Source organism: Protomyctophum parallelum (assembly GCF_964188405.1).
Source record: "Protomyctophum parallelum genome assembly, chromosome: 3".
In the NCBI taxonomy this organism is placed as follows: Eukaryota; Metazoa; Chordata; class Actinopteri; order Myctophiformes; family Myctophidae; genus Protomyctophum; species Protomyctophum parallelum.
Window position 1 is genome coordinate 4,792,177 of NC_139698.1, and position 23,896 is coordinate 4,816,072.

Sequence of the window (23,896 nt, forward strand, 5' to 3'; positions counted from 1 at the left end):
TCTCAGAGTGTACAAATGGAACCAAATGGACCCTTAACGGGTCAGAGTGTGCGGGCGGGCAGCAGCATGGGAGCCAATGGGAGGGAGCGGTTGAAGACCAAGTGTGCTGCGCTGCATTCTGGATAAATGCACATGGAAGGCCTGCAATATGAATGTTCCAATATGAAAAAACTATAATACAGAGTAAGGGGACACTTGGTGAACTGTGTGTGTGTGTGTGTGTGTGTGTGTGTGTGTGTGTGTGTGTGTGTGTGTGTGTGTGTGTGTGTGTGTGTGTGTGTGTGTGTGTGTGTGTGTGTGTGTGTGTGTGTGTGTGTGTGTGTGTGTGTGTGTGTGTGTGTGTGTGTGATTTGTGGGGTGGGGCTGGGGGAACAGGTCTCGTCTGTGACCCTCCCTCCCTCCCTCAGACAGGTATAGAGGTTGGTGGGTGGGGGGTGCAGAGGAAGGAGGGGCTGGCCCGAAACCGCTGGAGTGACCCAGTAAGTATAGACCAGATCTGGTGGAACCAGTCTACCCCCCTACCCCCCCCCCCCCCCCCCCACGCTCATTCACAGCACATATAAGCTGCAGTGCTGCTTCATTACCTGATAAGACACTGAGTGACTGCACAGACTGTCCTTCTACACACCAGGATTCATTACCTGATGAGACACTGAGTGACTGCACAGACTGTCCTTCTGCACACCAGGATTCATTACCTGATGAGACACTGAGTGACTGCACAGACTGTCCTTCTGCACACCAGGATTCATTACCTGATGAGACACTGAGTGACTGCACAGACTGTCCTTCTAGACACCAGGAGAGACTGCTTCATTACCTGATCAGACACTGACTGCACAGACTGTCCTTCTACACACCAGGAGAGACAAACAGCTAGACCGTCGCACAGGTAAGAGCTCTTCAATTATTGAATTTGGATCTGCACAAGAGGCGCAGTGTACAATAGATCCAAACACTGATCAGAAGAAATATATATATATATATATCCTTTATTTACCCAGGGTATAGTAGCTTAGCACAATAAGTGCTCATTTTCAGCAACGCCCTGCACATAGAAACACACACACATGCTGCACATGCTTAAAGGAGAATTCCATGCTAGAAGGCTTTCTTACCTTTCTTTGTAGTTGTTACGTCCTCACCAAAAGAGGTCCAGGTGTTTTTTTGTGCAAAAACTCCTTATTGGCTATTTCCCCTACCATATAAGCCTTAAATGAATTGCATTGAATTGAATGGGGCTATGGGGTGTTGTGCTAATTCGTTTATTTCCATCTAAATAAGTAGTAAAGTGTGCCGCTTGGGATATTATTTACATTATGAAGAGAGGATATATATACACAACAAAAATAATAATTTTGAGCGATGGAAATAAGCGAATTAGCACAACACCCCATAGCCCCATTCAATTCCCATTCCATTCAATGCAATTAATTTAGGGCTTATGGTAGAGGAAATAGCCAATAAGGAGCTTTTGCACAAAATAACACCTGGACCTCTTTGGTGGGGACGTAACGACTACAAAGAAAGGTAAGAAAGCCTTTTAGGATGGAATTCTCCTTTAACACACAGAGGATAAAAACATAGCACATTGATGACATAATAGGCTACCTCTTGAACATTACTATACAGGGTGTTTTTTGTTTGTTTTTCTGCTTTCCTTTAAGCCAGTTAAAGGTAGTGTAGGTGATTTTCTTTGGTTAAAATAAGTGTTAAAAAGCTCTATCTGGCGATAGTACTCATTGCAGTAGGCCTATACAGTGTTTGTTCAGTAACAGGATCAAGTATCCATGTCTCGCCAGCTTTTTATTAAACAGAAAATGCAGGTTTTCAGAAAACCGTAACTGAAACTGGGATACCAGTTTTATCCAATCAGGATAGAGAACACAGTCAGGATACATGTAGATTAAACAAGTGGAATTGGAAGTTAAAGAAATGAGCAGTTAAAATTGGAACAGGAACACTATACACTTTAAAGGGATACATGGTTTAACTTAAGTTGTATGAAATACTTGCCATTAAATGAATATAGTGGTTGTAACTGTATTAATTGATTGCCTGAGTCCCGTGGTGGGAGTTCTGCTCTGGTTTTGGTGTTATATTAGTTCCTACTGTAGATCTGCCATATTAAAATATATGCATATAGGTTTAATAGTCTCATGCAGTGAGCCCTAGATCTGCCATTTTCAGATATCCGATGCATATATAGTGTCGCAGTCCCTCCCCCTTTCAGGACAAAAATGCATTTGTCCCATAGGCATTTCGTGCTTTATTTATTTAAAGACCTTTTAAGCGTCGTACGAAGCCAACTCTTGTCGTGACAAATCATGACAACACACACAATATTTTGGACCAAACAAATAATTACAAAGAAGAAAAACAACAAAAAAAGGGTTGTAACCTGTCGTTTTTTTCTTTCTTTGTTTGGTCCAAAATATTGTGTGTGTTGTCATGATTTGTCACGACAAGAGTTGGCTTCGTACGACGCTTAAAAGGTCTTTAAATAAATAAAGCACGAAATGCCTATGGGACAAATGCATTGCGATTCATTCCCTGGGCCACTCGTTGTTCTGAAAGGGGGAGGGACTGCGACGTGCTATACTGTATAGGGTTAACTGTTGTGAGCTTGTAGATCTGCCATTTTCAGATTTATTTTCAGATTATTTGCCTGCCTGTCTGGACTTTGGGTTAAAAGTTCTACTCCTGCAGTATTTTGTCACAAGCCAGTATATGTCTATGAAAGTGTTGGGTGCCAATCACTGAATAAGTTGAATCGTTTTCTTTAACAAATATATTACATTTCATGATCTTAATTCACATATGAGTATACTAAGGAACCAATACTCTTTCATATACATTTCTGGCTTGTGACAAAATACTGCAGGATATTATGTGGATAACTTTTAACCCAAAGTCCAGAAGGGTCACGAGACGTGACCATATTATGGAGGTATGATGACACGAGGCGTGACCATATATGGAGGTGTGACTAACACACAGAGATGCAGGTTTTCATGGTAAATGCAACCTATCGCGGTCGCAATTAATGGCATATACTATGGTTTATGCTGAATATGCTGTGCCTTGAGACGGCTGTATGTGCACACCTGAGTCACCTGCAATGACATAATCTGTAACGAGTTATTAACTAATCTGTATAACACTCAAGGAGGGGTGTCCCCGAAAATCAGGCTATGCCTATAGAGCAGTCCCTCCCCCTTTCAGAACGACGAGTGGCCCAGGAAATGAATCGCAATGCATTTGTCCCATATAGGCTTTTCTTAAAGTATTTATTTAAAGACGGTTACGCCGCGGACAAAGCCAACTCGGATCGTGACAAATCATGACAATGAACACAATGTTTTGGGCCGATCAAATCATTAGAAAGAAGAAAATAAAGGCAGGAGACAACACTATTTGTTTTGTTTTTCTTCTTATAAATTATTTGATCGGCCCAAAATATTGTGTTCATTGTCATGATTTGTCACGATCCGAGTTGGCTTTGACTTTATGAGGTATATATATATATATATATTTGATAAGCTATACGTGCGTGGCTGGCCCGAGAAGTGTTTGATAAGAACGTCTAAAACGGCGTCCATCTTTTCCCCTCTCTTGGTGAAAGTGACTTCTGGCCTATAGTCCACATTGTTTATGGTTTGTGTTTCTCTCCTTTACACTTTCAGGTGAAACCACGTTGACACCACAGATGTTCTTCAATGAAGACCCTCTGATGAGCCTGACCTCGTGTCCTTCTCTATGAAGGTAAAAGTGTGTCTTTGATTGCATCTGAATTCACCAGCCTAGCACAAACTATTAAAATGTCATATACATTTTTATTAGAGTAATGTTGACTCCATAGACACATACAAAACACCTGGGTGTCTATTAGAGTCATGTTAACTCCATACACACACACACAACACCTGGGTGTCTATTAGAGTAATGTTAACTCCATAGACACACACAAAACACCTGGGGGTCTATTAGAGTAATGTTAACTCCATAGACACATACAGAACACCTGGGGGTCTATTAGAGTAATGTTAACTCCATAGACACATACAGAACACCTGAGCTGGTAGATCTGCTATTTTCAAAATATAATTATGCAGGCCTGGGTTAAATCTCTAAATTACTCTTTACCATAATAACGGCAGAGCCTCTCTACTAATAAATAAATACTACTAATAAATGAATAGTACCAATAAAGAAAGGACAGTAACTCCTCAAGTGAGAATTCAACCATTCAGTTACAGTATATCCCCTCACTATACGATTAAATAAATACTATACTAATACATTCAGTCATATCCCCTCACTATGCGATTAAATAAATACTATACTATTACAGAAAGTAGTAGACTAATTCCTCAAGTGAGAATTCAACCATTCAGTCATATCTCCTCACAACAAGACAGACAGACAGACAGACAGACAGACAGACAGACAGACAGACAGACAGACAGACAGACAGACAGACAGACAGACGAGTAAAATAATCCTTACAGATTCAAACAAGTGACTTTATTTTTGTACCCCTTTCTTTTTCTTCACACCAGTCTCCTCCTCTTGCAGACATTTAACCGACAGCTGCTACTGATGTGAGCTCCACTTTGAACTCTGCTACTGATGTGAGCTCCACTTTGAACTCTGCTACTGATGTGAGCTCCACTTTGAACTCTGCTACTGATGTGAGCTCCACTTTGAACTCTGCTACTGATGTGAGCTCCACTTTGAACTCTGCTACTGATGTGAGCTCCACTTTGAACTCTCGGTAAGTTATACTAACTGAGATAAAAACATGTAATGAATAAATGACTTTGCAGTTGAAGTTACCAACATAAGATCCATGACGGTAAAATGTTTACTCAGTGAAAAGTTGAGTTAATTGCACTAAACAGTGAAACAGTCAATGTGTGTATTTGTGGTAGAGAGACCTGCAAGCCCGTCGGGACCCTGCAGGGTTATATTAATGGTTCTGTATACCTGACCAAACGGGCCCTGCAGGGTTATATTAATGGTTCTGTATACCTGACCAACAGGCCCTGCAGGGTTATATTAATGGTTCTGTATACCTGACCAACAGGCCCTGCAGGGTTATATTAATGGTTCTGTATACCTGACCAACAGGCCCTGCAGGGTTATATTAATGGTTCTGTATACCTGACCAACAGGCCCTGCAGGGTTATATTGGCATATATATAGACTTCAAATGATCCATTTTAATCACGATTAATCGCGATAACTCCAGGATATGCCCACCACTAATATATACTGTATATCAGGGCTTGGCAACTTTGACGATGGAGAGGGCCACTATTTCCACACTCACTCCCTAGGGCCATATATTACTGTCGTAGCAAAAATAGCCGATCTAGATCGGCTATTTTTGCTATATTCGAATTGGAATCCTGAAAATTTATATTTTTATGTAATTTCAAATGCCTTTAATTATACGTGTGTTGAGCATTGAGCTACTAATTTAGACTGAAGTAATTAAAGCAGGTCATGTTTTGCATGTTGTGGAATTGTAAACAGCTGGAACCAACATTATATCAGTATTCTGACATTAACCTGAGGGCCACATTAAGTGAAGGTGGGGGCCGCATGTGGCCCCCGGGCCGCCAGTTGCCCACCCCTGCTGTGTATATATATATATATATATATATATATATATATATATATATATATATATATAGTCTGTCTGTCTGTCACTGTTCACTGCCTTGCCCAAGGGCACATCAGCGGTGTTTACCCACCCAGATGTTCCTGTTTTCACAAAAGCCAGAGTAGACCTTAAAATGACCCCCAAAGGTCACTTGTGACAGTGAGGAAGTGGTTGTGTTGTTACCGTGGCAACCAGTTGCCAGAGTCTCAGCTCAACCACTCAGCCTTCATCCATTCTCTGGACAAATAGCATATAGGCTGAGGCAGGGGTCTTCAACAGGGGGTCCGGGACCCCTAGGGGCCCTCAGAGGTATACCAGGGGTCTTCAATAGGGGGTCCGGGACCCCATCTTCAATAGGGGGTCCGGGACCGCTAGGGGCCCTCAGAGGTACCAGGGGTCTTCAACAGGGGGTCCGGGACCCCTAGGGGCCCTCAGAGGTACCAGGGGTCTTCAACAGGGGGTCCGGGACCCCTAGGGGCCCTCAGAGGTACCAGGGGTCTTCAACAGGGGGTCCAGGACCCCATCTTCAATAGGGGGTCCAGGACCACTAGGGGCCCTCAGAGGTACCAGGGGTCTTCAACAGGGGGTCCAGGACCACTAGGGGCCCTCAGAGGTACCAGGGGTCTTCAACGGGGGGTCCGGGACCCCATCTTCAATAGGGGTCCGGGACCGCTAGGGGCCCTCAGAGGTACCAGGGGTCTTCAACGGGGGGTCCGGGACCCCATCTACAATAGGGGGTCCGGGACCCCTAGGGGCCCTCAGAGGTACCGTCCGTTTCAGCACAGAAAGTCTGTTTGTACCATGACCTGCAGCTAGGAGTGTCAGCCTACCAGAGACATATTGTTTTATATTTATATATATTTTCTCTTTTTTGTAACATTAACTACAGCTTGTGATCAATATTTTCATACCCAGAGCTTTCTGTTTGTGTTAGGAATAAACCATGGATGGACTTAAGGAAGGTATCTTGACAACTCTCAACGATCTGTCAAAAGAAGAGTTTAAGGAGTTCAAGTGGCATCTGATGCATGTTCATGTTGAAGGCCGGAAGCCGCTCCAAATATGCGACCTGGAAGACGCTGACAGGATGAAGACAGTGGATCTGATCGTGCAGAACTACACTACTCATGCAACTCAGATCGTGGAGACTGTCCTGAAGATGAAGAAGGTCAAAATGACTGATCTACAGGAGAACCAAACCAAAGGTAGGTGAAGACATGGTATATATACTATAGTCAGGGGATATTAATACAATCTGGGAATACATTTCTTACCAAGAATTTTCCTCACCAATGTGTTTGTAAAGGTGTCTACTAACATATCCCACATTGGTTTATATTCAACCACCCTAGGGGAATTTTTCACAGCTGCTGAAAGTTGGTATACCATACAACCATTATAAGGCAAAATGTTCTAAATGTCATCATGCTTTAAGTAGCATGTGACGTGTCAAACTAGGGCTGGGCATTACTGCTGTCAGCCAGCCTGTCAGCGAGCCTGTCAGCCTGTCAGCCAGCCTGTCGGCCAGCCTGTCAGCCTGTCGGCCAGCCTGTCAGCCTGTCAGCGAGCCTGTCAGCCTGTCAGCCAGCCTGTCAGCCTGTCAGCCAGCCTGTCAGCCTGTCGGCCAGCCTGTCAGCCAGGCTTTTTAGCCTGTGTAAAGAGAACCTTCCCTATGATTGGCCACCATTGACATAATATCTGTGTAATATTTTGAACAGCATTTCATGCATTTTGGAACGTCTGGTATAACACCCAATACAGTTTTTGAAAACGCACATTAATCTAGTGATATTTTAGTCATGTTTAGCTTGTCATCGTGACTTCGTCATGAGAAATTGGCTTTTAACGTTAACGAAAACAACACCGATATGAGGACCACGTTCTATAACAAACACTTAATGATGTCATCTTGTCTTTGGTCCTTTAGAAACTCTTGCTCTGTGTCGACAAGAGATCAAGTCTAATCTGAAGATGAGACTTGAACATGGAGAAAACAGACAGGTTGATCTCTACACAGAGGTCTACATCACAGTGGGAGGCAGTGGACAGGTCAATAAAGAACATGAGATCAAGCAGATTGAGTTGACGTACAGGAAAACAACCGGACCAGAAACGCCAATCAACATGGACGACATAGTGGAACCTTTACACATCAAAACAGCCATGATGACGGGAGTGGCCGGCATTGGTAAATCAGTACTAGCTCAGAAGTTCGCTCTGAACTGGGCAGAAGACAAAGCCAACCCGCATATCGACTTTGTGTTTCCATTCACTTTCCGAGAGTTGAATTTGGAGATGATGGAGAAGAAAGAGTACAGCATGGAGGGACTTCTTCATCACTTTTTTAGTGAAACCAAGAAGATAAGTATCTGCACCTTCGAACAGTGCAAGATTGTGTTCATCTTTGATGGATTGGATGAATGTAGGCCACCTCTATGTTTCCCGGAAACTGTGAAATGGACTGATCCGATGAAGCCAACCACAGTGCACGTGCTCCTGACAAACCTCCTCAGGGGAAACTTGCTTCCAAAAGCTAAATTCTGGATAACCTCACGACCTGCAGCCGCCGACCAGATCCCTCTTGACAGGGTTGACAGGGTGACAGAGGTGAGAGGGTTCAAAGACCCCCAGAAGAAGGAATACTTCTTCAAGAGATTCACTGATGAGCAGCTGGCCAGTAAAATCTACTCACACATCCAGAGATCCCGAAGCATCCACATCATGTGTCACATCCCGATCTGCTGTTGGATCACTTCTAACGTTATGGAAGACATTTTGAAGACAGATAAGGAAGGAGCGCTGCCAAAGACCCAGACCACCATGTACCTCCACTTCATGCTGAATCACTCCATACTCCGTACAGATGATGGCCGGCCCCTTCAGTTTCTGGGGAGACTGGCTTTTGAACAGCTGAAGAAAGGAATCCTGATCTTCTATGAAGGAGACCTGAAAGCATCTGGCATGGATATCAGAGATGCAGTAAAGTACTCAGAAGTGTTCACACAGTTATTTGGAGAGATACGTGGAGTGTACAAGAAAAAGATGTACTGCTTTGTCCATCTGAGTGTTCAGGAGTTTCTGGCTGCCCTCCACGTCCTCACCACTTTCATCAACACTGGTGACAACCTACTCTCAACCTCCAAGATGCCCAAGTCATTTGGACGGAAATTCAAATCCAAGATTCATCACCTCTACAAAAGTGCTGTAAACAAGGCCTTACAGAGTCCAAACGGACACCTGGACTTGTTCCTGCGTTTCCTGCTGGGCCTCTCTTTGGAGACCAATCAGAAACTCCTAGAAACGCCGCTGATACAGAAAGAAGAAAGCTTCCAGACCAATGATAAAACCATCAAATACATCAAGGAGAAGATCAGAGAGAATCCATCTCCAGAGAGAAGCATCAATCTGTTCCACTGTCTGAATGAGCTGAATGATCATTCTCTGGAGGAGGACATCCAACAGTACCTGACGTCAGGACGTCTCTCCACAGACAAGCTCACTCCTGCTCAGTGGTCAGCTCTGGTTTTCGTGTTGCTGTCTTCAGAAAAGGAGCTGGACGTGTTTGACCTGAAGAAATACTCTGCTTCAGAGGAGGCTCTTCTGGGGCTGCTGCCCGTGCTCCAAGCCTCCAATAAAGCTCTGTAGGTTCACTGATAACTGGATACATTTCATATATTATATGATCTTTATTTAACAGAAATTCTAATAAAGAAATGCTTTATGTTTCTTCAGGCTGAGTGGCTGTAACCTGTCAGTGAGATGCTGTAAGGAGTTATCGTCAGCTCTCAGCTCCAGCTCTAGTTTGAGAGAAGTTGACCTGAGCAATAATGACCTTCAGGACTCTGGAGTCCACCTTCTGGCTGAGGGACTGGGGAGCATGTTGGAGACTCTCAAGTCAGTATAACTTTGCGTTTAAATAAAACCTAATACATTTCTAATATGCCATATTGTCGGGTCATTCCAATGTCATTGGCACTACTCATTCAATGGAGTTTTGCATTGATAAGACACTTCTGGACTTTGGTTAAGTTCTCCTCATAATATCCTGCAGTTACCATTTTGTCACAAGCCAGAAATGTATATTAATGTGTATAAAAAATAAGAAAGAAATTAAGAAAGAAAGAACAGAACATCTAATAAAGAAATGCTCTACCACTACATTCAATGCATTTTTGCATCATACACTTCTGGACTTTGGGTTAAAATTTCTCATATCATGCAGTATTTTGTCAGAAGCAAGAAATGTATATTAACTAATGTTTATATATATATAATATTATTTATATATATATATATATATATATATATATATATATATATATATATATATATATATATATATATATATATTATATATATATATATATATATACAAAATAACAAATAACAACGTAAATCTTGTGCTGCTTGTTTTGCTTGTAAAATGTATTACCGGTATATTTTTACCTATCCAATAAAGCTCTGTAGGTTCACTGATAACTGGATACATTTCATATATTAAATTATCTTTATTTAACAGAAAATCTAATAGAGAAATGCTTTATGTTTCTTCAGGCTGAGTGGCTGTAACCTGTCAGAGAGTTGCTGTAAGGAGTTATCGTCAGTCCTCAGCTCCAGCTCTAGTTTGAGAGAAGTTGACCTGAGCAATAATGACCTTCAGGACTCTGGAATCCACCTTCTGGCTGAGGGACTGGGGAGTCCACACTGCATGTTGGAGACTCTCAAGTGAGTATAACTGTGTTTAAATATAACCTAATACGTTTATAAATTCAATGGAACAGAATGTAACATTTTGAAACTTCTCACTGTGTGTGTGTGTGTGTGTGTGTGTGTGTGTGTGTGTGTGTGTGTGTGTGTGTGTGTGTGTGTGTGTGTGTGTGTGTGTGTGTGTGTGTGTGTGTGTGTGTGTGCGCGCGTGCAGTTTGTCAGGATGTCTAGTCACAGAGAAAGGCTGTACTTCTCTGACCTCAGCTCTGCGCTCCAACCCTTCCCATTTGAGAGAGTTGGACTTGACCTTCAATCATCCAGGAGAAGCAGGCGAAGCGATGCTCACTGCTGTTGTGACGGATCCACGCTGTAAACTGGACACTCTTAGGTATGAGAGACTTTCTGTGCGTGCGTGCGTGCATGCATGTGTGTGTCTACTCAGACCACGTGTAAACACCAGACATCACATAGAAATATGTTAGTCAGTTATATTCATTCATAATGTTTTGTCTAAAATAAAACAAACATTTGATAACAAATAAATAAGTTAGTCAGTTCAACTCTGGCAGCCGGAGGCTGTGTGTGCGTGAGACAAATACCAGTGGCGTGCACAGATAGACACTAGGGCGTGCTAGAGCACTCCCTGCCCTTTTGGCAATGTGCCCTTTTGGAACCCCCCCCAAAAACAAAACCCTTAAAAAAAAAAGATTGTACAGTGTACACTGTACAGTATAGTATGTGGACCATGGTGACATTGATCAATTCTTGATAAAAAGCTTCTAATATATTATTTAGGCCCCAAAATCTATAAATCTCACACTATTAAGGCAACCGGCCGGTTCCACGCGCTGCACAAGGTGCCCTTTTTTCACTTGAGCACCTGCCCCGCTAAATGTCTGTGCACGCCACTGACAAAGACCAACACAACATTTTGATCAGAACAATGTTCTCAATCATACTGTGATGCTGTTCTGTATTGTTTCGTGTTTAATGGTGTAAAGTCATTATCAATCATTGTTTATATTATCATAGAGAATATTCAGGTGTGACTTTGTCTCTCCTCCAACTTCAGTGTGGACCACGGTGGAGTTTGCAGGCTGATACCAGGAGTGAAGAAGAGCACGATAAGTATGTTTCTATTCTGTTTTATTTATTCAATCATCCATCTATGTCTACATAGAATGCTATCTAAATGTCATAGGTTGAGCCTTTGCATAGGCCTGTAAGGTCGTCCATGCTATAGTGCACAGCCATTACGACACCATCAAGGCCCGCCAAAAAGAACCCATTTTAGTCGACTAAATCAGCTGTAGATTTAGTCGACTAAAATCTTATGATATGTAGTCGACTAAAACTAGACTAAAACCTTTCAGGTGACTAAAATGTGACTAAAACTAAATTATAATGAAGGCATATATTAAAAAGACTATGACTAAAACTAAATAAAAAAAATCTGTCAAAATCAACACTATAGCCTCATTCGTTTTTCTATTTCAGATAATGAAATACTTTCCCCAATTCTAGTTTTAAATTTAGCTCGGAAATCAAATTTATATAATTTAATAATTTAGTTAGTTAGTTAGTCAGTTGTACATACATTTACATTTGTTTTAGTCCGTCCGTCAGTCAGTCAGTCAGTCAGTCAGTTGTTTTATGCTTGGTTGCATGCTGAAAATAGCTGATCTACAAGCTCACAACGCGTTGTGTAACGCATTGTGAGCTTGTAGATGTGCTATTTTCAGCATATTATATGACGCCATCAAGGTCCGCCAAAATACATTTTAGTCGACTAAATCAACTGTAGAGTATATTAGTTTTTCTATTTCAGTTAATCAAATATCTTCCTAATTTTAGTTATTTAGCTCGGTAATCACATTTATTTTATAATTATTTTATTTATAACTTTATTTATATTTTGGACAATTAGCACATCTACAGGCTCGTGACCGAGTGCCACGCTACGAGCTTGTAGATCTGCTATTTCTCAATAGCTAAAGTTTTAAATAATGGTTAGTGGTTAAAAGCTATAAGGTGACACAGGTGTGTTCCAGGCCCAGACCTGAGACCAGATTCTACAAATGTCTTCGAAATCCAACATAACTATATAACTGCATTTGAAATTAAATAAATTTGTTACTTTTCAGGATTCCAATTCAAAAATAGCAAAAAGATATCCAGGATTTCAGTTAAAATATAGCAAAAATAGCTGATCTACAAGCTCAAGCGCAGTGCGGCATGCACATTTTGAGCTTGTAGATCGGCTATTTTTTGCTATGGCAGTAATATTGCAATGTGGCCCTCTGGAGTGAGTGTGGAAATATAGTGGCCCTCGCCATCGTCATAGTTGCCCAGCCCTGGTGTAGACTAATACAGTATGTGACATCATTAACTCATTCACATCCTTCTATGAATAAAGATGATAACCATAACGTGTAGACTAATACAGTATGTGATATTAACACAAACATGCCTCCAATCACAATTTAATGTAGTCATTTATCAGACGCTCTTAATCCAGAGTGATTTACAGTAAGCAAGAACAACACATGCTAAAATACATATAGACATCAATAATCAAACGTAAGCTAAGAACCTCACATCCGTCTAACAGTGGAATATAGATATAATGAAACTTTATGCGTATACACTATAGAGTGCTATATGTCTACATAAAATGCTATCTAAATTGTATGAGTTGAGCCTTTGCATACGCCTGTAAGGTCGTCCAGGCTAGGGCAAGTGCTACGGACACTTGTGGAAACTAATCACAAGACTGACTGTAATCAAGTCACCATATAACCGTCTGTCATGGGCATGATGTGCCCTCTAGCTGTCACCTGTGGGCATTACAGTCCTGTTACCATTCAAAGCAGAGGATGGTTTGTTGGTTTGAAACAAACACGTTGTGAGCTTGTAGATCTACTTTCTGACCTTTCATTGGATATACAGTAGAGATTGACAGGAAACAGTAATGTAGGCATATTCAAAAGACTGACTAAAACTAAATTAAAATGAAGGTCTATTCAAAAGACTATGACTGAAACTAAATCAAAATTAGCTGTCATTAGTTTTTCTATTTCAGTTAACCTTTTCCAATTCTAGTTTTATATTTTGTTCGCGAATCAAATTTTTCAGTAATCATTGGCTATTTGTCAGAGGTGAGATTGAACGAGTTAAGAAAAAAATAGCTAAAATAGCAGATCTACAAGCAATTGTGACACATTGTTGGCTATTTTTGCATTGCGACACATTGTTGGGTATTTTTGCTAGATAAAGACAAAGATTATTTTGTTAGTTTTAGTTTACTATAAAAACCTTGGTCAAAATAGCAGTTAATTTGTTTCATCCATTTTCTTTATGTATTTGTTTTATTTATTTCATTTAGTTAGTTAGTTGTACATACATTTACATTATTTTCAGTCAGTCAGTCAGTCAGTCAGTCAGTCAGTCAGCGAGCTTGTAGGTCGGCTATTTTCAGCATGCAACCAAGTGTAAAATCAGTCATTACGACGCCAAAATACATTTTAGTCGACTAAATCAACTGTAGAGTTAGTCGACTAAAATTGTATGATATTTAGTTGACTAAAAGTTAAAACTAGACTAACACCAACATTTCAGGTGACTAAAATGAGACTAAAACGAAATATTGTTTTATTCAAAAGACTAAATCAAAATTTGCTGTCAAAATCAACACTATAGCCTCATTAGTTTTTCTATTTCAGTTAATTAAATATTTTCCCAATTCTAGTATTTTAGCTCGGTAATCACATTTATTTTATTTTTCACAGTGTCAGAGGTGAGATTGAACGTTCATAACAAATAGCTAAAATAGCACATATCTATATCAGTGGTTCTCAAACTATTTCATGTCAAGGACCCCAAAGATTATATATTGATCACCGACCCCCTTCTGAAAATATGTTGTTCCAGGGACCCCCCAGAAGCAAAGATATTTGCTGTGAAATAATATATAGTCAAAGATTTGCCCACGATTATTCAAAAATAGCAGATCTACAAGCTCGTAGCGCGGCACCGGATGTCGCGCTTGTGGATCTGCTATTTCTCAATGCTATTCCCTGCTATTTCTCAATAGTAATAATGATTCAAATAATGTTTAAAGTAACCCCCCCCCCCCACACACAAACAAATATATATACACAAATATACACAAACACAAATATACACAAACACACACACACACACACACGTACACAACCCCCCCTCAACCCCCCCCCCCACACACACACACACACACACACAACCCCCCCCCCCCCCACACACACACACACACACACACACACAACCCCCCCCCCCACACACACACACGTTCACAACCCCCCTCACCCCCCCCCCCCCCACACACACACGCCGCTGCTGCCGCTGCCGCTGCCGCTGCCGCTGCTGCCTTTTGTTTTTTTGTTTTTTGTATTATTATCATTATTTATTACCCTTATTATGATTATGATTATGATTATGATGATTATGATTATGATGATGTGTGATTGTAAACTGGTGCTGTATTGTGTTGTTCTTCTCATCAGATGTGTGTGAACTCACTCTGGATCCAAACACAGCAGGCAGATACCTCTCTCTGTCTGAGAACAACAGGAAGGTGAGATGGGTGGAAGAGGACCAGAACTATCCTCTTCATCCACACAGATTTAAGGACAGCCGTCAGGTGCTGTGTAGAGAGGAACTGACTGGACGCTGTTACTGTGAGGTACAGTGTAGTGGAGATGTTGTTGTAGCATTGACACACAGTGATGTCACCAGACAGGGTGATGACAGTGGGTTTGGATTCAATAATAAATCATGGAGTCTGAACTGTGATGGTGTTAATAAAAGGAACTGTGTGAGGCACAATAAGAAGCAGACTGCCCTCCCTGTCAGTCCCTCCTCCTCCTCCAATAGAGTAGCAGTGTATCTAGACCATGCTGCTGGCACTGTGTCCTTCTACACAGTGTCCTCTGACAACCTCACACACCTGCACACATTCCACTCCACGTTCACTGGACCTCTGTATGTTGGGTTCTGGTGCTACACTGACTCCTCAGTGTCTCTGTGAGTCAGATAGAGGAGGAGGAGCTACATGTACAGTATGTAGCATAATGTATATAGGTCCAGTATAATGTATATAGGTCCAGTATAATGTATATAGGTCCAGTATAATATATATAGGTTGACTGACTCCTCAGTGTCTCTGTGAGTCAGATAGAGGAGGAGCTACGTTAGTAGTACTGTATAGACGTGTCCCAGTCCTGCCCCCTACCAGGGCGCACACACAGAGGCTCCTCAGTGTCTATTGATGTAATGATTGATTATATTATTATTATTATTAGTAGTATTTCATAGAAGAAGAGGGGGGGGGGGCAAAAGATCTACAAGCTCACAACATGTTGTGACGAGTTGTGAATCTGCAGTTTTCACTGCATTCAGCTTTTCACTATTTAATCAGAATGTTGGACCAAAATGACATTTGAACTGAAGTTAAACAAGTGATATTTGTATGCATATTGTTCTGAACGCCTCGGTGCATTCTGTAAATTAAAAGTATCATTTTAGAGCCACTTTGAGAACCCCTGTTGTAAAATATACTTCTGTTTGGAGTTAAATGTACTCAAGAAATACAGAAAGGGAAAATATATGTATATTAAAAACTTTCATTGAATTGAATTTTGCTTTGTCTTTATTGTTATAATGTAATAACTTCTATAGAGATGTTTAACGGCTATTTGCTGTTCATTTATTAACCCATTTAGGACTTGGAGCAGATTCTGAAAAAGTTCTTCTTAAATCCTGAAAAACCTATATTTTCTACATCAGTGGTCAACTATTTCTATTTCAACTATTTCATGAATGTTAACCCATTCTGACCTGAGATCAGATTCTAAAAATGTCTTCTACATCCTGACAGTTTTCATTCTGACTTGAGATCAGATTCTAAAAATGTCTTCTATGTCAGTCGCTCTTCGATTTTTCAAAAATAGCAGACCTACAAGCTCATAGCGCGCCACTCGGTGGCGCGCTATGAGCTTGTAGATCTGCTATTTTTAAATAGCTAAAGCATAACATGATGCTAACACCAAAATGGGTTAAGGACCCTATATGTAATTGGCCTCCGACCCCCATCTGGAAATATGTTGTTCCATGGACCCCCCCCCCCTCCCAGAAGCAAAGATTTGAGTTAAAAATGTTCGCTCTGAAAGAATATATATTCAAAGATCATGCGCCACATTTTCAAGGTTAAAAAAATATAGCAGATCTACAAGCTCGTAGCGCGGCACCGAGTGCCGCTATACAAGCTTGTCGATCAGCTATTTTTCAACAGCTAAAGTATAACGTAATGCTTACAACACCAGAAGGGGTTCCCATCCTGAATGCGTTAAAATAGAAATTAAAATTACCGGTAAGTGGGGTTTTTTTTCCGTGTCATCAGTGCCCATACCCGAGGTGGGGTTGGCGAAAGGGCCTTTCTGTGTGGAGTTTGCATGTTCTCCCCGTGTCCCCTAGGGTAGGTACCCTCACATGTTCTCCCTGTGTCCCCTAGGGTAGGTACCCTCACATGTTCTCCCCGTGTCCCCTAGGGTAGGTACCCTCACATGTTCTCCCCGTGTCCCCTAGGGTAGGTACCCTCACATGTTCTCCCCGTGTCCCCTAGGGTAGGTACCCTCACATGTTCTCCCCGTGTCCCCTAGGGTAGGTACCCTCACATGTTCTCCCCGTGTCCCCTAGGGTAGGTACCCTCACATGTTCTCCCCGTGTCCCCTATAGGGTAGGTACCCTCACATGTTCTCCCCGTGTCCCCTATAGGGTAGGTACCCTCACATGTTCTCCCCGTGTCCCCTAGGGTAGGTACCCTCACAAAAACATGCAGTAATCCTGGTCTCTAAAACTACCTCCCCCTGTCCAGCCGGGGCGCCTGTTGGAGGGGAAGGGAACTGGTCGGAATAACGTGTTCCTTCCACGCGCTACGTCCAACCAGGGAAACGCCCCCCTGTCAGGTGAAAAGAAGCAGCTTTTCTTCTTTTTTTTTTACGTTTATTTGCACAATAAAAAACAGTACAAAAAGGTAACATCAATAAAAGAGAAGTGTGTGCAGGTGAGAAAAGAAACCTACAATTTAACAAATAGTAAGACAAAGTAATCAAACATAGTTATGGAAAATAACAAAAACAAAAACAAGAAATACATTATTTACACTTGTGAAGTGTGTGTGTTTTTGTGTGTGTGCGTGTGTGCGTGCGTGCGTGCGTGCGTGTGTGTGTGTGTGCGTGTGTGTGCGTGTGTGTGTGTGTGTGCGCGTGTGCGCGTGTCTGAGTCCGAGTATGTCTGAGTATGCACAATAAGGCTACATTACGTTAGAAGCAAGTGGAGAGGGTAGCTTCAGGCTGGCCCTCAATCTATGTTTAAAGTTACAGAGTGAAGATGAGGAGTTGGCAATAAGTATGTGACTTTTATGGAGAACTGGCTAAGAGTGTTACGGCTTGGACTCCTCATGCATAGAAGGAGGCATGAGGGCCCAGGATTACATTAGATAATTGGCACTGGGTGAAAAAACTGGGTTACAAAATCGTGGGATAAAAATTATATATATATATATATATTATAAAATAAAGATTGACAGATCATCGTTGTGCCCGCCGTCTGTGGCTGTGATAATTATTTGGATTCAGGGAAGTTGATTATTAAGTACAGTCTCTTCATTTTCCAGTTCAAGTATAGTAAATGCGTCCATCTTATGATTACTGTAAGGGCCAAATTAGTACAAAAAGTCAAATTAATTTGTGACCACATGGGGTGGCGCTGTTATCCTTATAGGCGTCAGGTTCGCCCCGCCCCGCCCCTCCCCACCCCCAATACAAACTGACTGCAAAAATAACCTTAATTGCGAACGCAGTGAGCCACTTACTATGACAGCAAGGGCTGAATGTCTGTGTGTCCCGCTGTTACACCACCCGCCCGCCACCAGAGGGCGCAGCTGTAGCACACACACACACACACACACACACACACACACACACACACACAGGGCGCAGCTGTAGCACACACACACACACACACACACACACACACACACACACACACACACACACAACAACCACACACACACGAGCTGCGTTCGCTTCCCGCGTTTGCGCGTCTTACTTGTAATAGAGAAAATACATCATAAATAAATACTTTAACCAGATATAATCATTAAGGAAAGTCCATCCATGTACTGTAAGTTGTGTGTACATAAGGCCTGGGCCGTGGCTCAGCGGTCCAGGCACCTTGGCCGGTATATAGTCCCAGTCTGGCAGAGTGCCGCGGGTTCGACTCCCGATCCCGACGGCCTTTACTGCATGTCACTCCCCCATTTCCTGTCAGCCAGCCTACTGTCTGTCCCTCTATAAAATATAAAATAAAGCCTACTGTCTGTCCCTCTATAAAATATAAAATAAAGCCTACTGTCTGTCCCTCTGTAAAATATAAAATAAAGCCTACTGTCTGTCTCTCTATAAAATAAAGCCTACTGTCTGTCCCTCTGTAAAATATAAAATAAAGCCTACTGTCTGTCTCTCTATAAAATAAAGCCTACTGTCTGTCCCTCTGTAAAATATAAAATATAAAATAAAGCCTACTGTCTGTCCCTCTGTAAAATATAAAATATAAAATAAAGCCTACTGTCTGTCCCTCTGTAAAATATAAAATAAAGCCTACTGTCTGTCCCTCTATAAAATATAAAATAAAGCCTACTGTCTGTCCCTCTGTAAAATATGAAATAAAGCCTACTGTCTGTCCCTCTGTAAAATATAAAATAAAGCCTACTGTCTGTCCCTCTATAAAATATAAAATAAAGCCTACTGTCTGTCCCTCTGTAAAATATGAAATAAAGCCTACTGTCTGTCCCTCTGTAAAATATAAAATAAAGCCTACTGTCTGTCCCTCTGTAAAATATAAAATAAAGCCTACTGTCTGTCCCTCTGTAAAATATAAAATAAAGCCTACTGTCTGTCCCTCTGTAAAATATAAAATAAAAAACCCATTAAAAACAAAAATACGCGGGCAGACAGCAGACGAGAGAGAGAGAGAGAGAGAGAGAGAGAGAGAGAGAGAGAGAGAGACCGACCACCGGGCCCTGATGGCAGTGGTGGCCGAACGGTCTTGATATCGTGAAGGTCGCTATAGTTCGTATCCCCGGACCGGCACGTTAAAATTACCACCGCTGAAGTGACCTTGAGCAAGGCATTGAACCTCTACCATGAAATGTTCTATGAGCAGGGCCTGGCTGTAAACAAGTTATTGAGCTTATAGTCCATGCAGTTACCCTGGGTAAACATGGTTCCTTTCCTTTCCTTAGTCCAGTTACCCTGGGTAAACATGGTACCTTTCCTTTCCTTAGTCCAGTTACCCTGGGTAAACATAGTACCTTTCCTTTCCTTAGTCCAGTTACCCTGGGTAAACATAGTACCTTTCCTTTGCTTAGTCCAGTTACCCTGGGTAAACATAGTACCTTTCCTTTCCTTAGTCCAGTTACCCTGGGTAAACATAGTACCTTTCCTTTCCTTAGTCCAGTTACCCTGGGTAAACATAGTACCTTTCCTTTCCTTAGTCCAGTTACCCTGGGTAAACCTGGTACCTTTCCTTTCCTTAGTCCAGTTACCATGGGTAAACATAGTACCTTTCCTTTCCTTAGTCCAGTTGGGTAAACATAGTACCTTTCCTTTCCTTAGTCCAGTTAACCTGGGTAAACATAGTACCTTTCCTTTCCTTAGTCCAGTTACCCTGGGTAAACATAGTACCTTTCCTTTCCTTAGTCCAGTTACCCTGGGTAAACATAGTACCTTTCCTTTCCTTAGTCCAGTTACCCTGGGTAAACATAGTACCTTTCCTTTCCTTAGTCCAGTTACCCTGGGTAAACATATAGTACCTTTCCTTTCCTTAGTCCAGTTACCCTGGGTAAACATAGTACCTTTCCTTTCCTTAGTCCAGTTACCCTGGGTAAACATAGTACCTTTCCTTTCCTTAGTCCAGTTGGGTAAACATAGTACCTTTCCTTTCCTTAGTCCAGTTAACCTGGGTAAACATAGTACCTTTCCTTTCCTTAGTCCAGTTACCCTGGGTAAACAAGTTATTATTTTGATAAAACAGGTCGGGAGTTATTAAACCGAACGTGGACGCTGTTTCAGTGTTACATTTGCTGCGCATATCGGATTAATTGTAACGGCATCATGCGTGATAAATGTAACAACGCTAAAAAACACCATTAAACATATCGTTTTCAGCTTAAAGCAATTATATTTCATTGAAGCAACTCATAGCATTGTTTTCATACCATGGATGTGATAAGAAAATGTATCAAACATAAGGGAAATATTAAATAGTATCGGGTGTACCAGTTTGGACGTTTGAGTCAGTTCAATGGGAAAATACATTGATTAAACAAACGTTTGATTGATTGAGTTGTAGGCTACAATGTTATACAACCCTAAACTAATTTTAGAATACACTCAGTAATGAAGACACCTGACTGAACATATAATATTGGCCAATATGTCAAATATGTAAATATTACATATAATGGTATTGAATGGAAAGCGGACCATTTGTAACATGTTACAAATGGCCCACTTTTGCAAGTTGTTGTTTGCCGTTGCTTAGGCTACAGACCAGAATGAACGTGCATTCCGTCTAAACACGATGCAAACTAATGAAGAACATAAGCATGAAGACATCCATGTGGATTTTTATTCACCAACACCAAAGAAAAAAATTGTAGCACACATTATACTCCATGTGTAAAATTATACGCCTTTTGAAAAAAGTCAGTTTTTCGCCAATAGGCCTAGCTCCCCGTAGGATGAAGGTAAACACTTCAAACTTCCTGGGCACGTAGAGTACGTTGCTGTATGATGGCATTGACCAATCAAGAGATAACGTTCATGTTACAACCATGAAGCGTTACAATCGTGGCGGCTCTCCCCTACCTTTGATGTAACTGTATCTGCTGCTCCGTCTATATTTAGGCCAATATCAACCATGTATATAATGTGATATCGTATCGCTGTTACAATGTATCGTTACACCCCTATACAGTACACAGTACAGTAAATAAGCACATTAACTGCTGCATGATGACAGATTACATGTAAAAGGATTACATGTTAAAGCTGCTCTGTGTGCATGTGTGTGTGTGCGTGCGTGTGGCTCAGTGGGAGAGAGCGAGAAACTGAATGAAAGCAGACTTTAGCAGTAAGAGTCAACAGGGTCACATCACTGTGCGTGCGTGCGTGCGTGCGTGCGTGCGTGCGTGCGTGCGTGCGTGCGTGCGTGCGTGCGTGCGTGCTGTTGGGTTGGCTTTTCACAACAGGAAAGAACAACATGAATGAACAGAGAGAGAGAGAGAGGGGGGGTGGAGAGAAAAGGGTGAGAAATAAAGAGCAGAGCTAGACGGAACACTAACGACAATTAGTAACATTAATATATACAATAGGAGTAAACCTATAATCCTATTTCAATTATTTACTTTTGAAACCCATTTATTTTCATCCACTGTCAGTTATCTAATCAAATCCTGGGCACTACACTCCCACTGCCAACCTGGGGAGGGCAGCGGACTGACCTCATGCTTCCATCAATGCGTGAGGAGTCCAAGCTGCTTCTTATAAGCTGACAGGGGGGAGTTTCCCTGGTTGGATGTAGCGCGTGGAAGGAACACGTTATTCCAACCAGTTCCTTTCCCCTCCATCAGGCGCCCCGGCTGGACAGGGGGAGGCAGTTTTAGAGACCAGGATTACTGCATGTTTTTTGTGAGGGTACCTACTACCCTAGGGGACACAGGGAGAACATGTGAGGGTACCTACCCTAGGGGACACGGGGAGAACATGTGAGGGTACCTACCCTAGGGGACACGGGGAGAACATGTGAGGGTACCTACCCTAGGGGACACGGGGAGAACATGTGAGGGTACCTACCCTAGGGGACACGGGGAGAACATGTGAGGGTACCTACCCTATAGGGGACACGGGAGAACATGTGAGGGTACCTACCCTAGGGGACACGGGGAGAACATGTGAGGGTACCTACCCTAGGGGACACAGGGAGAACATGTGAGGGTACCTACCCTAGGGGACATGAGGAGAACATGTGAGGGTACCTACCCTAGGGGACACGGGTAGAACATGTGAGGGTATACCTACCCTAGGGGACACGGGGAGAACATGTGAGGGTACCTATACCCTAGGGGACACGGGGAGAACATGAGAGGGTACCTACCCTATAGGGGACACGGGGAGAACATTTGAGGGTACCTATACCCTAGGGGACATGAGGAGAACATGTGAGGGTACCTACCCTAGGGGACATGGGGAGAACATGTGAGGTTACCTGCCCTAGAGGACACGGGGAGAACATGTGAGGGTACCTACCCTAGGGGACACGGGGAGAACATGTGAGGGTACCTACCCTAGGGGACACGGGGAGAACATGTGAGGGTACCTACCCTAGGGGACACGGGGAGAACATGTGAGGGTACCTACCCTAGGGGACATGAGGAGAACATGTGAGGGTACCTATACCTAGGGGACACGGGGAGAACATGTGAGGGTACCTACCCTAGGGGACACGGGGAGGACATGTGAGGGTACCTACCCTATAGGGGACACGGGAGAACATGTGAGGGTACCTACCCTAGGGGACACGGGGAGAACATGTGAGGGTACCTACCCTATAGGGGACACGGGGAGAACATGTGAGGGTACCTACCCTAGGGGACACGGGGAGAACATGTGAGGGTACCTACCCTAGGGGACACGGGGAGAACATGTGAGGGTACCTATACCCTAGGGGACACGGGGAGAACATGTGAGGGTACCTACCCTAGGGGACACGGGGAGAACATGTGAGGGTACCTACCCTAGGGGACACGGGGAGAACATGTGAGGGTACCTACGCTAGGGGACACGGGGAGAACATGTGAGGGTACCTACCCTAGGGGACACGGGGAGAACATGTGAGGGTACCTATACCCTAGGGGACACGGGGAGAACATGTGAGGGTACCTACCCTAGGGGACACGGGGAGAACATGTGAGGGTACCTACCCTAGGGGACACGGGGAGAACATGTGAGGGTACCTACCCTAGGGGACACGGGGAGAACATGTGAGGGTACCTACCCTAGGGGACACGGGGAGAACATTTGAGGGTACCTACCCTATAGGGCACACGGGGAGAACATGTGAGGGTACCTACCCTAGGGGACATGAGGAGAACATGTGAGGGTACCTACCCTAGGGGACACGGGGAGAACATGTGAGGGTACCTACCCTAGGACACACGGGGAGAACATGAGAGGGTACCTACCCTATAGGGGACACGGGGAGAACATTTGAGGGTACCTACCCTAGGGGACACGGGGAGAACATGTGAGGGTACCTACCCTAGGGGACACGGGGAGAACATGTGAGGGTACCTACCCTAGGGGACACGGGGAGAACATGTGAGGGTACCTATACCCTAGGGGACACGGGGAGAACATG

The 23,896-nt window shown here is 42.8% G+C and overlaps 1 protein-coding gene and 1 long non-coding RNA gene across 2 annotated transcripts; both read left to right on the plus strand.

Moving 5' to 3' along the window:
* The first annotated feature begins 832 nt into the window (after positions 1-832).
* LOC310856262 lies at positions 833-4,627 on the plus strand. Its single transcript, XR_014569064.1, has 3 exons — positions 833-892; positions 3,687-3,765; positions 4,579-4,627. It is a non-coding gene; the product is annotated as an uncharacterized lncRNA (long non-coding RNA).
* A 1,987-nt stretch (positions 4,628-6,614) lies between these two features.
* Positions 6,615-15,443, plus strand: LOC310856119 (NACHT, LRR and PYD domains-containing protein 3-like; the record flags this gene model as incomplete). The annotated part of the gene is made up of 8 exons (XM_083761352.1): positions 6,615-6,876; positions 7,599-9,312; positions 9,404-9,565; positions 10,226-10,396; positions 10,593-10,766; positions 11,451-11,506; positions 14,920-14,990; positions 15,246-15,443. 8 exons carry the CDS (start codon positions 6,615-6,617, stop codon positions 15,441-15,443), a joined length of 2,808 nt encoding a protein of 935 aa, XP_083617478.1.
* Between the last annotated feature and the right edge of the window lie 8,453 nt (positions 15,444-23,896).